The 12,149-nt window shown below is 41.3% G+C and overlaps 2 protein-coding genes and 1 long non-coding RNA gene across 5 annotated transcripts in view; 1 reads left to right on the forward strand and 2 right to left on the reverse strand.

Annotated features, from left to right (window-relative positions):
- The window catches only part of LMNB1 (lamin B1), a 33,826-nt gene extending 32,082 nt beyond the window's left edge, over positions 1-1,744 (forward strand). For both annotated transcript variants that reach the window (XM_077344444.1, XM_077344443.1), the window contains exon 11: positions 1,084-1,744. In XM_077344444.1, the coding sequence (XP_077200559.1) occupies positions 1,084-1,125 (42 nt within the window). In that variant the 3' untranslated portion in view covers positions 1,126-1,744. The remainder of the gene's footprint in view (positions 1-1,083) is intronic.
- LOC143840960 (uncharacterized) overlaps positions 1-5,986 on the reverse strand; it is a 31,075-nt gene extending 25,089 nt beyond the window's left edge. The window contains exons 1-2 of the long non-coding RNA XR_013232493.1: positions 5,578-5,986; positions 1,871-2,057 (exon numbers count right to left, since the gene is read on the reverse strand). This is a non-coding gene — a long non-coding RNA (uncharacterized LOC143840960). The remainder of the gene's footprint in view (positions 1-1,870; positions 2,058-5,577) is intronic.
- A 4,682-nt stretch (positions 5,987-10,668) lies between these two features.
- Positions 10,669-12,149, reverse strand: part of MARCHF3 (membrane associated ring-CH-type finger 3) — a 108,309-nt gene continuing 106,828 nt past the window's right edge. For both annotated transcript variants that reach the window (XM_077344450.1, XM_077344448.1), the window contains one exon: positions 10,669-11,128. Coding sequence is in view for 1 of the 2 variants with exons in the window: in XM_077344448.1 (XP_077200563.1) it covers positions 10,970-11,128 (159 nt within the window). In the remaining variant the exon portion in view is untranslated. The remainder of the gene's footprint in view (positions 11,129-12,149) is intronic.

Here is a 12,149-nt window from a genome sequence, read left to right on the forward strand (position 1 = left end):
ATCAAACTGGGTTCTCCAGATTAGAGTCAGCTGCTTTTAAGTGCTATGCCATACTGGCTTTCTTAGTTTTAAAGGGACAAGAAAATATTGGTATTGTTTGTGCCAAAAAATAAAACTCTCGCTTTGGTAGCATCATCTCTTAAAACTTATGGGGCAACACTGCAAGGAAATGTGTGGATAGGGCAACTGAATTAAGTGTTAAATCTACTTGACCTTGTGCTATTAACCAGATTTGTTTATTTGAAAAAGTGAAAGTGGTTACAGTACTTCCTCTGGAACTGCTATTAATCAAATTGTTGATTTTTAAAGAACAGTCAGAATTTTGCCTTACCCCATCCATGAAGCTTTACAGCTTTAAAGTAATTTAACCTGTGTGTAGATGGGCCTTAAAGTAACTTATTAGATGTTTAAGACAGCAGCTGTGGGCACATGAAGACATGTTCAGTCATTTCAGCGAAGTTCTGGCCTGTAATTAAAGTTGTCATCTGTAGTATGCCTCCCAGTCTATATAAAATTTTAGTTTTAGAAGTGTTCTTTACAAACCTCTTCCCTAGGTAAGGTAAAGGTAAAGGTATCCCCTGTGCAAGCACTGAGTCATGTCTGACCCTTGGGGTGACGCCCTCTAGCGTTTTCATGGCAGACTCAATACGGGGTGGTTTGCCAGTGCCTTCCCCAGTCATTACCGTTTACCCCCCAGCAAGCTGGGTACTCATTTTACCGACCTCAGAAGGATGGAAGGCTGAGTCAACCTTGAGCCGGCTGCTGGGATTGAACTCCCAGCCTCATGGGCAGAGCTTTCAGACGGCTGCCTTACCACTCTGCGCCACAAGAGGCTCTTTTTCCTAGGTAGACCAGTATAAAACTGGGAACATCTGCTGTTTTATAGGAGGCTCCAAATACTGGCGGTATGCACATGGGTTTATTCACATCATCTTATTCCCATGATGAAAGTGCTGTTAATGGATCTATGGAAGAAACGTTGCATAATCCTGTTCAGCATATCAGACTTTTAATTGGTTTAGATGAACATAACCCTATAATAGGAGCATGCTAGTGAAACAATGTTTTGTGTATTTAAAACAGGGAGACCCACGAGCAGCCAACAGAAGTTGTGCCATCATGTAAACTCCAGTCATCTATATTCTTCAGTTACATTAAACCCTTCCTGTGGAGGAGAACCTTCGTGGAAGCACAACATATTTTTGTATTCCCCCTTGGTGAATTTTAAGCTGTGTCTGGCCTTAATTTCCTTTGTCACAGAGAGGGAGGCTTTTGTAAGTGAACCCATATATATAGCTTTTTGAAATGTGAAATATTGACACTGAATAATATACTGTTTTTCAAAATGGCCCTCGTGCTTTTATGATGGTCCTTTTTTAATATCCGAATTCATGGAATAAACTTATTCCATTGGGATTTGGTTGTTAGACTAGCTACCTACTCTCATCCCTTTACAGTTTTAGGTGCTTTTTGGAGTGAGAAGGACATACATATTCAACAGAACCTTTTTGTACTGAAAACTTTTGTATTTTAGCAATGAAGTTACACAAATTTTACTGAAGCATTGTCTACCAGTCTCTAGAGGATGAAGGATGCAACAAAATTTATTTGCTAGTTTTACTTCACTTAGATTCTTAACCAGGAAAAGGGGCTTCTGTTTAATGTGTTGGATGTGTTTTTAAATTCTAGTGTAACTTGCATAATTTTTCCATGTCAAAATTAACAAATAAAAAACATCTTAAGACCTGTGTGTTACTTTGAAAACAAACTTTGCTTTTGTTTTTTGGTGGCCAAGAGAAGAAACGATTTCCCCCTCTTTCTGACACCTACCCAAGTTATTCCAGTATCTGTGATAAGAAAAAAGTTTTACCTTCAGATGTCCTAGATGAGCTTAGATGTCTTAGATGAGCTTATTATTATGTCCTAGATGAGCTTATTTAGTCCTTGTAAACTCAGCTCACATCTGTGTTGAACATACATTGAACAGGAAGTTGTTTGTTTGTTTTTATATTTATATACTGCCACTCCCAGGTCTGCCATCTTGTGGTGGCTAACAACTGTAAAACATAATAAAAGAAACAATACAGTACAATTCTGTAACCATCCCAGATTCTAACCCCCCCCCCCCCACACACACACCAGTCTGCCAGATCCACCAAGTCCCTTGGGGGTGATGTTGCAGATGAGAGACTTCCACTTCACTCCAGAGGAAGGCAAGATCTTCTGTTTGACATACCTCAACCTAAAGCCTGGTGGAAGTGGAACTGAGTCAGCTCTGACAGGGCTCTTAGCCCTTCTGGGAACTCATTCCACAAGGCGGGGGCCTGGACCAAAAAGGCCCTGGTTGAGGTCAGACAAACTTTCTGTCGCTAGGAATAACAAACAACGGGGCAGAGCGCCGTGTGATAAGAGTAGAGAGAAAGACAGTCCCTCACACTGTGCCTGGATTGCATATAGCCTTAAAGGTCAGAGATTTGTATGTAAACTCCATATCAATATTTCTATGGGTATCTCACACAGGCCTTACATGTATGCATGGATGAATTTTGGAGGGCTATGTCAGGTATTGCTTGCTGGTAGAATGTGGTTTGTGTTGTGTGCAGGTGAAAGTGGTGGCTTACCCAGCTGACCAGCAGGGTTTTCAGTACTCCTGCCCTGGATTATGTGCATTCATTCACTAAACAGAAATATGCTTTTATTTTATACTGGTTTAGGTTTATACTCTTTCCCTTTTTGACTCTAGGTCACCTCTTAGATACTGCCTGTAGACCTTCTTCTTAAGGTAGAGGGCAAACATTCATGGTCTTATCTAAAGATGAAACAGTGGAATGATGACCCTCCATTATTTGCTTACTTCTGTATATGGGAGTGAGGGGAAAATTGCTCATCTGGGTAATCCAATTGCTCATATGGGTAAAACATTCTGTCCAAAAAGATGTTTCCTTCGCAGGATGACTGGCTTCTTGTCTTGGTTCAGGATGCCCTGCTCTGTTTTCTCCATTAGTACTAGAGAGACCATCCTGAGGTAAGATCTGACTGAATTTTTCAAGAACAGCTGCAGTAGTTATCAAACCCAAAAGGTTTGTCTTCATGGCTGCAGTGACATCTTCTGCCACATGATGGGAGCATTGCTAGCAGAATTTTCAATGAAGGTGGGGAAAGTTGATAAAAGTGGAGTCCCCTTTTGTGCTGTATCTACTGTGGTTCTGTTTTATATAGTAGAAGGGTACATAAAAGGTGTATAATTATAAAAATAAGAATGTTCAATATCTGCTTAACGCTTTTAAGGAAGATGCTGTTTAGGCAGATGATTATTAAAGTAACTCATTGCTACCCAAGAGTATATGTATATACAGTACTCCTTGTACTAGTACACCAACCTAAAAGTCTTCTCACTCACCTATTTGATTATTCCTCATGATGCATTGATGTGGGAAGAAGTGATATCTGAACTATATTTTCTTTGAGGTACTTTTCCTGTTACACAGACTCCCACTCAACCCCCCCCCCAAAAAAAAAGACACACCTTATTATACAGCTTCTAAGAAAAGCTGCTGTAGAGCATTCTAGCCATTGGGTGGAAAAAGTGTAATATATCTGATTCCTTTAAGGTTTTAGTTGATTTTCCCAAAGTATACCCCCCCACTGAATTCTGTCTCACTGGAGGCTACATTGTCAAGACATAAAACAGTGTCAATCTTATATGGGCTTGAACCCACTAAAAGAGTTTACCAAGGATAGTGGTAGAGTGGATCGTTCTCAAACATCCTGCTGTTTGCTTTGATAATTTTCTTGGAGGAGGAAAATAATATCATAAAGGAAACCTTTGCTCTACTAGCATCTTCTGTATATTATTGGGGGGGGGGTCCAACCCATGTTGTCCCCCCCCCCAAAAAAAAACCCCAAACCAAAAAAACAGCCAAGGTCATCTTAAGAAGATGTACTGGAAGTTGCTATTGAGTTTCTTCTACTGGGTACAGATTAGTTTTAAACCACCCCTAGAAAATAAGGAGGATACCAGTAATTGTGATCACTTATTTGAAAAACAGGCAGAAAGAGGAAAGGGCTATTGGCTATTTTTTTGTGCTGGGAAACTAGCTTGTGCTTACTAAGTGGGGAGCTCATGAAAATTGTTTATTGAGCTGAAATACATTAAGCAGATGGTAATGTATTAATATTTGCTTTCAAAGTCTAGTTGAAGTAGGATTTATAGAGAATGGGAGAGGTTTATGAGATGTTAACTACTGCATTCTCAAGCTTTTGAATCACCCTGATTCTGATTTCTTAAATATGTCTTTAAGGTAGATGGTAGATGAACTGGTTGTTTATTTTTCATAATACACTTTATGTGAAAGGAAAAGTCATTTATGTGGGTGTACACATATCTTTCCTGAAACTAGTACAAGATTCCAAATTAAATGGGAGGTCCCTATTGTGTAACTACCTTCCACAATAGCCATTTCAGTTTCATGAAGCAAGCTGATCAAAAACTTTTAGATTATGTAACGTCACCTAGCCTGTTTGCTTGAGTTCTAGTCAGCTGTGAGTTTCCCTTGGTATTGTGAGAATGTCTCCTTCCTTTTTCACCCAATTTTCTTCTTGAAAAATCTTTTTAGATTACAAACTGAGCTGGTTGTAGAGGTCCAGAATCAGATTTTAAATACTATGTGTCTGAAGATAACATACTGTGAAGTTTGATAATCCAGATGGTCTTCCCTCTGCACACACCTTCTATGGACATACTAAATCCAAGTTATCTCCTAAAAGCAGTTACTTCATGAGACATCAGGGAAAGTAACTTTTATTCATTACTATGGATAGGATAAAAATTTTCAGTAAAGTATCATAGCTTTAGATACAAATTGTCAACTCCTGAGTGCAGAGAACAATGAAGAGGCAGGCTCTTATTCTTGACACAAATGTTGGCCTTCCAATAGATTCTCATTGTGTAGATGTGAATTTCTTCCAGAAAGAACTATGTTAGGCCAGTTTTATGGAAACTGGCTTTGTTAATAGCTGCAGTCTCTTCTTCAGGCATTCACTGTACTAGCTTGATTTTTGATAGAGGACAGATTCTGAGACATCTGAAAGCTTCCTGTGGGAATTTTTCCTCCTGCCCTGATGAGAACACAAAACCAAACACTGGGTTTGCACTTAACAGCAGGGGTGGCTGAAAATCCTCTCGGGAGGCTGTCTGTGTCTGTCATATATGTAAGCTGGCTGACAGTGGCTCTTCAGGCATTCACTGATTCAGCCTGCAGACAGGTTGAGGCATCAAAGTTCTGAGAATTTTCAGCCTGCTCCCCTATAGACACAACCATACTTGATCTAAGCCAACATTATAACAGCTTTCCTTCCCCTCTCCCCTCTGGTTTCTTCATTCATGGCTGTTTCTTACTCTGCATACACAACAAACAGACCTGGCTTTGGAATGTTAAGCTTCAACACGAGGCACAATTGTGGTGCAATGGTTAGAGTGTTAGACCAGGATGTGGGGGACCCAGGTTGAAATCATGAGTGAGCCATGGAAATTTGCTGGGGGGACTTTATGCCAGCCACAAACTGCATCTGACTTACCGCTTAGGTTATGAAGTGAAGGAGAGAATTACGTGAGGATGAAGAGAATTACATAATCCATTCTAGATCCCTGTTGGACAAAGAGAGGGGTGTTAATTTAAGTGAATAAATATGGTAAATAAACCACTGGGTACTGGAAAGTAAACTTTTGAAGGCATTGTTTTATCTTCTGAAATGGCATAACAATTTATATTTATTTTGATATGTTTGAAATACCTGTCTTGAAATGCTCTTATTCAGGAGGTCAGGAAATATATTAAGACAGAATTGGTTCTCTAAAGCAGTGGTCCCCAACCTTTTTATCACCGGGGACCACTCAACGCCTTTTACTGAGGCCCGGTGGGGGGGGGGTAGTTTACTCCTCTACTCTCAACCACTGCCCTAACGCTCTCTGATCGCTATGTTAATGTTTAAACATCCCTTCAGATACAGACACGCCACAACAATGAACATAAGGAACATTTTATTTTCATGGAAATTTTAACTCATGACAATGACAAATCAGTGGGAACCCTGAGCTTGTTTCTCTGTAACGAGATAGTCCCATCTGGGACTGATGGGAGACAATGACACCCAAAGTGTGTTGTAAAGGGCCGGTGGGGGGGGAGAAGGCGTCCTTCGCGGCCCACCTCCTATTAGTCGAAGGACCACATGTGGTCGGCGGCCCACAGGTTGGGGATCACTACTCTAAAGGAAGGCTTGTTGGCTTTAAATTTTTTAAATGTTTTTCCTTTTGATTCGCAGTTTGCACAGTAGGCCTAAAGCAAATTCTGTATGTGTTTTGTACATCCCATTTTGTCTACATCCTGGATGTAATCACTCTAGATGAGGAACATAAATTTGCACACATCAACACATTGTTATCTTAACACCGCCTGTGGCGTCGCGGACTAAATAATGCCGTAAGGGCTGGTGGGGAGGAGTTAGGGCGGGCTCTGTCCGGGATAAGGAAGGGTGCCGATTGGCCCCTTCCTCGGACTGACAATCGGAGGGCCCAATCGGCAGGCGCTTTGCGCCTGCCGATTGGGCTCTCCGATTGGCCGCACGCCGGCACGCCGGCAACTGCGAGCCACGCACAGTGCAGCTTGCCGTGGCTCACTTGCCGGCGGCCTGCCGGCTCGGGGGCTGCACACTGCCCCGCTAGCGACCGCTGTATTTCAGCTACAGTGGGCTTGATTACTAGTAAGTATCATAAAACACTATTGTCCTGAGTTTTCTCAGATCTGACATATTCTGGGCCTTTATTTTATTTAAAATATATATTATCTGTCTTTCTACTTTATGGAACTCAAGGCAGCTAGCAATGTTAACAAAATAACTATTAAAACAGAAAAACCACACTTTAAAATCATGATTAGGGCTGTATCAATAAAAACCAAATTGGTCAAATGCAATCCTAAACAAACTCTTCAGCATCTCACAAAGGTCAAAACAGCTCATGTGTACTTTCCTGGGAAGGTTCCCAATGTTAACCTTTTAAAAAACCAAACATAAATTACTGCCTAAACTTGTGGCTGCTACTGTGTGGCCATCGTTAGCAAGGTAGTATGAAACCTGCATGCAGGTCTTTATGTGCAATTTTACATGTAATTTACAGTCCTCATTCCATAGCAAGTTCTCTGCATTGCAGTACGCTTCCACTTCCTTTTTTTATCTGTCTCTGTTACGATTTCAATTTACAACATGATGATCCTTTATATCAGCCTTTCTCAACTTTTTTACTGTTGAGAAACCCTTGAAACATTTTTCAGGCATCGAGATAGCCTAGAAGTGGTGTGATCATGCAGAATATGGCTTGGAAGCATAGCTGTGTACATGCCCACCTGGCGACCCTTCCCTTCCCATCCCCTCAAGGCCTGCCATTGGGGGGGGGGGGTGTTCAACTTAAGCATATATGGTCATATCACTTGATAAATGTTTAACACATTTTTTAACTTCCACCTATTTGGAAAACATTTGTGGGGCTATCAAGTAACCCCAGGGTTTCATGAAACTCTGATTGACAAAGCCTGCTTCATACGCTGGTTCCTCTTTGAAATTATTAAAAAGATGTGTGGCCCTGTCACTGCTTCCGCTCATCCCAAGCAGTAGGTAGTGACTGGGACATGTAGGCAATAATGCAATATTCTGTACTACCAAAAAGTCTTAGACACAAGTATTCTCTCCCCTCTCATATAAATGAGTAAGTCCAGATGTACCTTTTCATTCTCCTGTGCCCTTGTCTCTTTCATGCTTCACTGCTATTCTTTTCAGAGGTTGACTTGCTGCTGTTTGGGAGACCTGCTACTTTGTTGACAAGGATATTGCCAGCATGGGTTGTATCCTTGCTTGGTCTGTGCAAGGATCCCCTCTACTGCCACAACCATTTCTGAGCCCAGAAAAGTTTATTCCAGGGTTGCTGGACCTGGGGAGTAATATCCAAATGGGTCTGGAGGCTACAGTATGGACAGGGGTGAAATTACTTCCTCTTCCACCAATGACTACTGAGTCACTGAGTATCACTTGTGTACATGAAGCAGTTGAGAGTGCTTCCAGTTGCTAGCTGAGCAGATATCCCTTAACCGTCTGCCAAAGCAAGGGAGTACTGGGGGCGGGGTCTTAATCATTGGCACTGTGAACTGAATGGCTCATTGTTATTTTGGCTCTGGCATGTAACTTTAACAAGCCATGAGGAAGTACCGTATATACTCGCATATAAGCCGAGGCACCTAATTTTACCACAAAATCTGAGCAAACTTATTGACTCTCGTATAAGCCGAGGGTGGAAAATGCAGCAGTTACTGGTAAATTTACATTAATTGAGGCACCAGTAGGTTCAATGTTTTTGAATACTTATTTCAAAGAAAAAACAGAAAACTAGCTCTGTAAGTGCAAGAGGGGCAGCAAACCAGAGCAGAACAGTACCCAAAGTTGGCAACCTCCTACAACAAGTACAACAGCTACCAAACTGGGAGAATGGACTACTCTAACTACAGCTACAGTGCCCCCCCCCCAGAACAAAACACTGAAATAAAGAACTATAAAACTCAACACTGAAAGAAAGAACTGCAAAAATCCATTTTTAATAGAAACACAACCCCAAGAAGAAAAGGCAAACAATGCAGCCCCTCAGAAAAAAGAAGAAATAAACATTAGGATAAATAGTAAATCCCAAAGCACCCCCAAAACCCACCCCACCCACAGAAACCAAAAGAATAGTTTGGAAGAAGGGAAGGCAGTCAAACTTGCTGTCCTACAAGCAGCTAGAGCAAGCAAGCTTCAGCTTGCAGGAGGCTTGCAGAAGCAATGTAACGATTGGCTGGCTGGGAGTAGGCTGTTATTTCAATTACCGTATATACCCATGTATAAGCCAAAGAACACTTTTTCAGTGAATACTGTGCTGAGAAACTCAGCTTATACAGGAGTATATACGGTAATATTAAAGCTGCCCTTCTAAAATTGAACCATACCTTTCATTATATTGTAAGTTTTTATACTTTTAAGGACACAGAAAAAAGGCATTTATAGTGAACTATTGGTGATACTCTAATTCATGTAACTATTCTCTTACCATTTCTAAAAGGCAGATGATCAAGGACTTCTTAGTTTGACAGCTGTAAATGTTAGCATTAATGATCTTGGTGATTAAAGAACAGCTTTCCAGCCCATAAACAATGTAAGCTTGGCTTCCTTATTGCCATTTTACTTACATTCTTATTTTTCCCCTACAGAACAAGAAATGCCACACATGCTGAAAATGCCTCTAAATGTGTGCTATATTTTGGGGGGAAATATTTTAAAATTGCAAATAAGTGGCATGTCATTATCTTAGCAGCAACATTTGCCAGTTCTAAACATAATTGACTGGAATGATGGCTGGTTTGTCTCCCTCTTTTTGAGAAAGGGTCATTCCAGGCAAGATGTGCCACCCAGGAATAGCATTTTGAGCAACTGAGTTCTAAATTGTGAGCTGCCTGTAATTGTAAAGCTGTTGTAAATATGCCTACAAAGAGGCCTTATTCTCTCTGGCATAAAGAAGTTGGGGCTTATATATATTCCCATCTAAATTTACCTGTCAAGCTGGAAACCCAGCAGGGCTGTAGCTTAATTCATTGTTATGCAAGGCAGGTCCAGGCTTCCTCAAACATGACTAATGAGCCTGTGCTTGATTAAGTATGCAGGAGCTCCCCTCCCCCACTAAGTAAACTTGGATAATTCAGCCAAACTCTGTTCTGGCGTACTTTGTTCACCCAGGATGTTACACAACTTTTAACCCCCCCCCCCCAATGTGTTTTTCCCTTACTGTCTTTTCCGAGGAGGACTTCAGGCATCTTTGAGAATCTAATCAAGGAAGAAGTGCTCTACAACAGTGCTATGGGCATCAGGTGGGCTGCAGTATTCCCCAACACGTTCCCCTATCCTCCCTGGACTCTGGAAGCAGGGGATTGTCAGGAACTCTTGTCAGCCCTATTGTATTGCTTGAGTGCAGCATTAGCAGACCAGGTGGAGTACACACTCTCCTTACCAGACAGCTTTTAGTACCTAATGATAAACTACCAAATATCCATTCAGTGTTGCCCATGTTAAATATTAGATTCTCTCAATTTAAAGAAAACTTGTAGAGGGGGATCTGATTGTCCCTACAACATCTTGTATTTGGTGGGAAATTATGATACTGCTGCTATGAGGAGCTCCTCATGAGCAGAGGCTCCCTTATTCTCTAGTTTTGGGGCCAAAGCCTATATTAGTGGAGCTTCCTTTTGAAATTGGAGAGAGAGGAGGTTCTTACTTACATGGAGTGCTGGCTTCACTAAAAACACCTGTAGCTCTGGACTGTTGTTGGCTTGATTTTAAGAGTCTCAAGTGTGCATACTTCATGTACTTGTCAACACTGTGTACAAGGTGTTTCTTATGAACTTCCTCTATTGATCCTCTCTGAAATTAATATACCTAAATGTCAAATGACTTCTCTCTTTGTAAACAGAAATGTCACTTCAAGATATTCCAGATAATTCCAAACGTGGAAAAATATTCTTTTCTCTTTGTTCATCTGAACAGAAGATGCATCATTGATTCAAGCTGAATCGCCAAAGAAATAAGAGAACAAATGTGTTTTGTATTGTTTAGCCTTCATAGTTTAATATCTTTAAACAACGATAAAAAAGGGTTGCATCGCTAGCGGTGCAGCTATCAACATGGTATTGGAGAATGTCATACAGTATTTGCTAAATTTTTTTACATGTTTGGCATCTTAGCAAATATATGATTGCTGCGTCCATGATTTCAGTTGCAACAGTCAAGCTGTCTTTCTTCTGCAAAGACTCTTGTCATTCGGACTATAACACTGCCAAGTTTGGGACAGAATCAGCCCCTCCCTCATGTAGTTCATGGCCCCAGTATGAGAGAAGCATCATTAGACGATTGTCTCCTTTGAGTTCCTCTTGACTGAATGCAGGCCCAGCAAGGACTGCTGGTTGGAAGGGATGCCGGCAGACTTTGGGATGAGAAGTAGAACTCTTTGATTGGTCCGACGCCATTCATTGTACAATCTACAGTGATACCTAAACGATACCTGCAGCAAGGGAAAAGGAAGAAATGGTTGAGACTGGAGGACAAAAACGGGTTTGGGACAAGATAAGGTGCCCTTTCCTGTGTTGCAATCAAAGTATGCCAACTGCTTTTCTGTGGCTTCATTCATTCCACAGTGCTGTAGCCACATGGCTGATATGCAGGTCTTTTGTCCATTGTATTGTTGTCTGGCAATGGTTTCATAGGAAGGACTCAGTGCAACTAGCCCCAACCAACTGGTATGGGAACTTCCAGTGTTATGCGGCACTCTGGGATGAGCAGCACACAACAGCAGTGATCGCTGCTACAGTAGTAGGGTACTGAAGATGTGTAGTACCTGCAAACTCAACACAGGGAGGCAGTGGGAGAGTAAAGTTAAAACTCTATAGACAATCAGTTGATGGCCCAGCACAGCCACCAACTCAGTGGGGACTGTGGTAAGGCAGCATACTGTTGTCCTAGTTCCAGTTCCCCACTTGTTCAATGATCCTAATGTCTTCCCTTCTCCAGAGGATTGCTGGGAACCTAAATGAGTTAAATATTATGATGTACTTTAGTCAGTTCAGGGCATGCTCAATGATAAGTGGCTTAATTTGAATTGGAAAATTTTAGCCTGTTGGTAAGGTATGCTCATGTATACTAAGTCTACCAGTTACTTGTATTGTTTGTCTCCTAGATATTCAGCTGCGTTTAAATCCCTGCTTAATCTGTATTGGATTCAATAGGGATGATTTTGAGGCAAGTTCACGAGTTCTTTGGCTTGATCCTCTTTATAAAATGGAAATAATAACTAGTTTCACTGGGCTGTTGCACAGCTAATGCATTAAGTGCTTCCTCTGGCATGAGTTACATTTATTAATGCAGTTCAAAAGCAATAATACAGTACTATGCTTGAGCTCTGCTACACCTAAATCATGTGGTGTCATTCATATTCCTAGTTACAGATGAGCTGGTGGTGAAAACTTCCCTTGAAGAACTGGGGCATGCAGGAGCCTTGAGTCCCTGGTACCCTCACTTAAATGTTA

The sequence above is a fragment of the Paroedura picta genome, chromosome 7, assembly GCF_049243985.1.
Source record: "Paroedura picta isolate Pp20150507F chromosome 7, Ppicta_v3.0, whole genome shotgun sequence".
NCBI lineage: Eukaryota > Metazoa > Chordata > Lepidosauria > Squamata > Gekkonidae > Paroedura > Paroedura picta.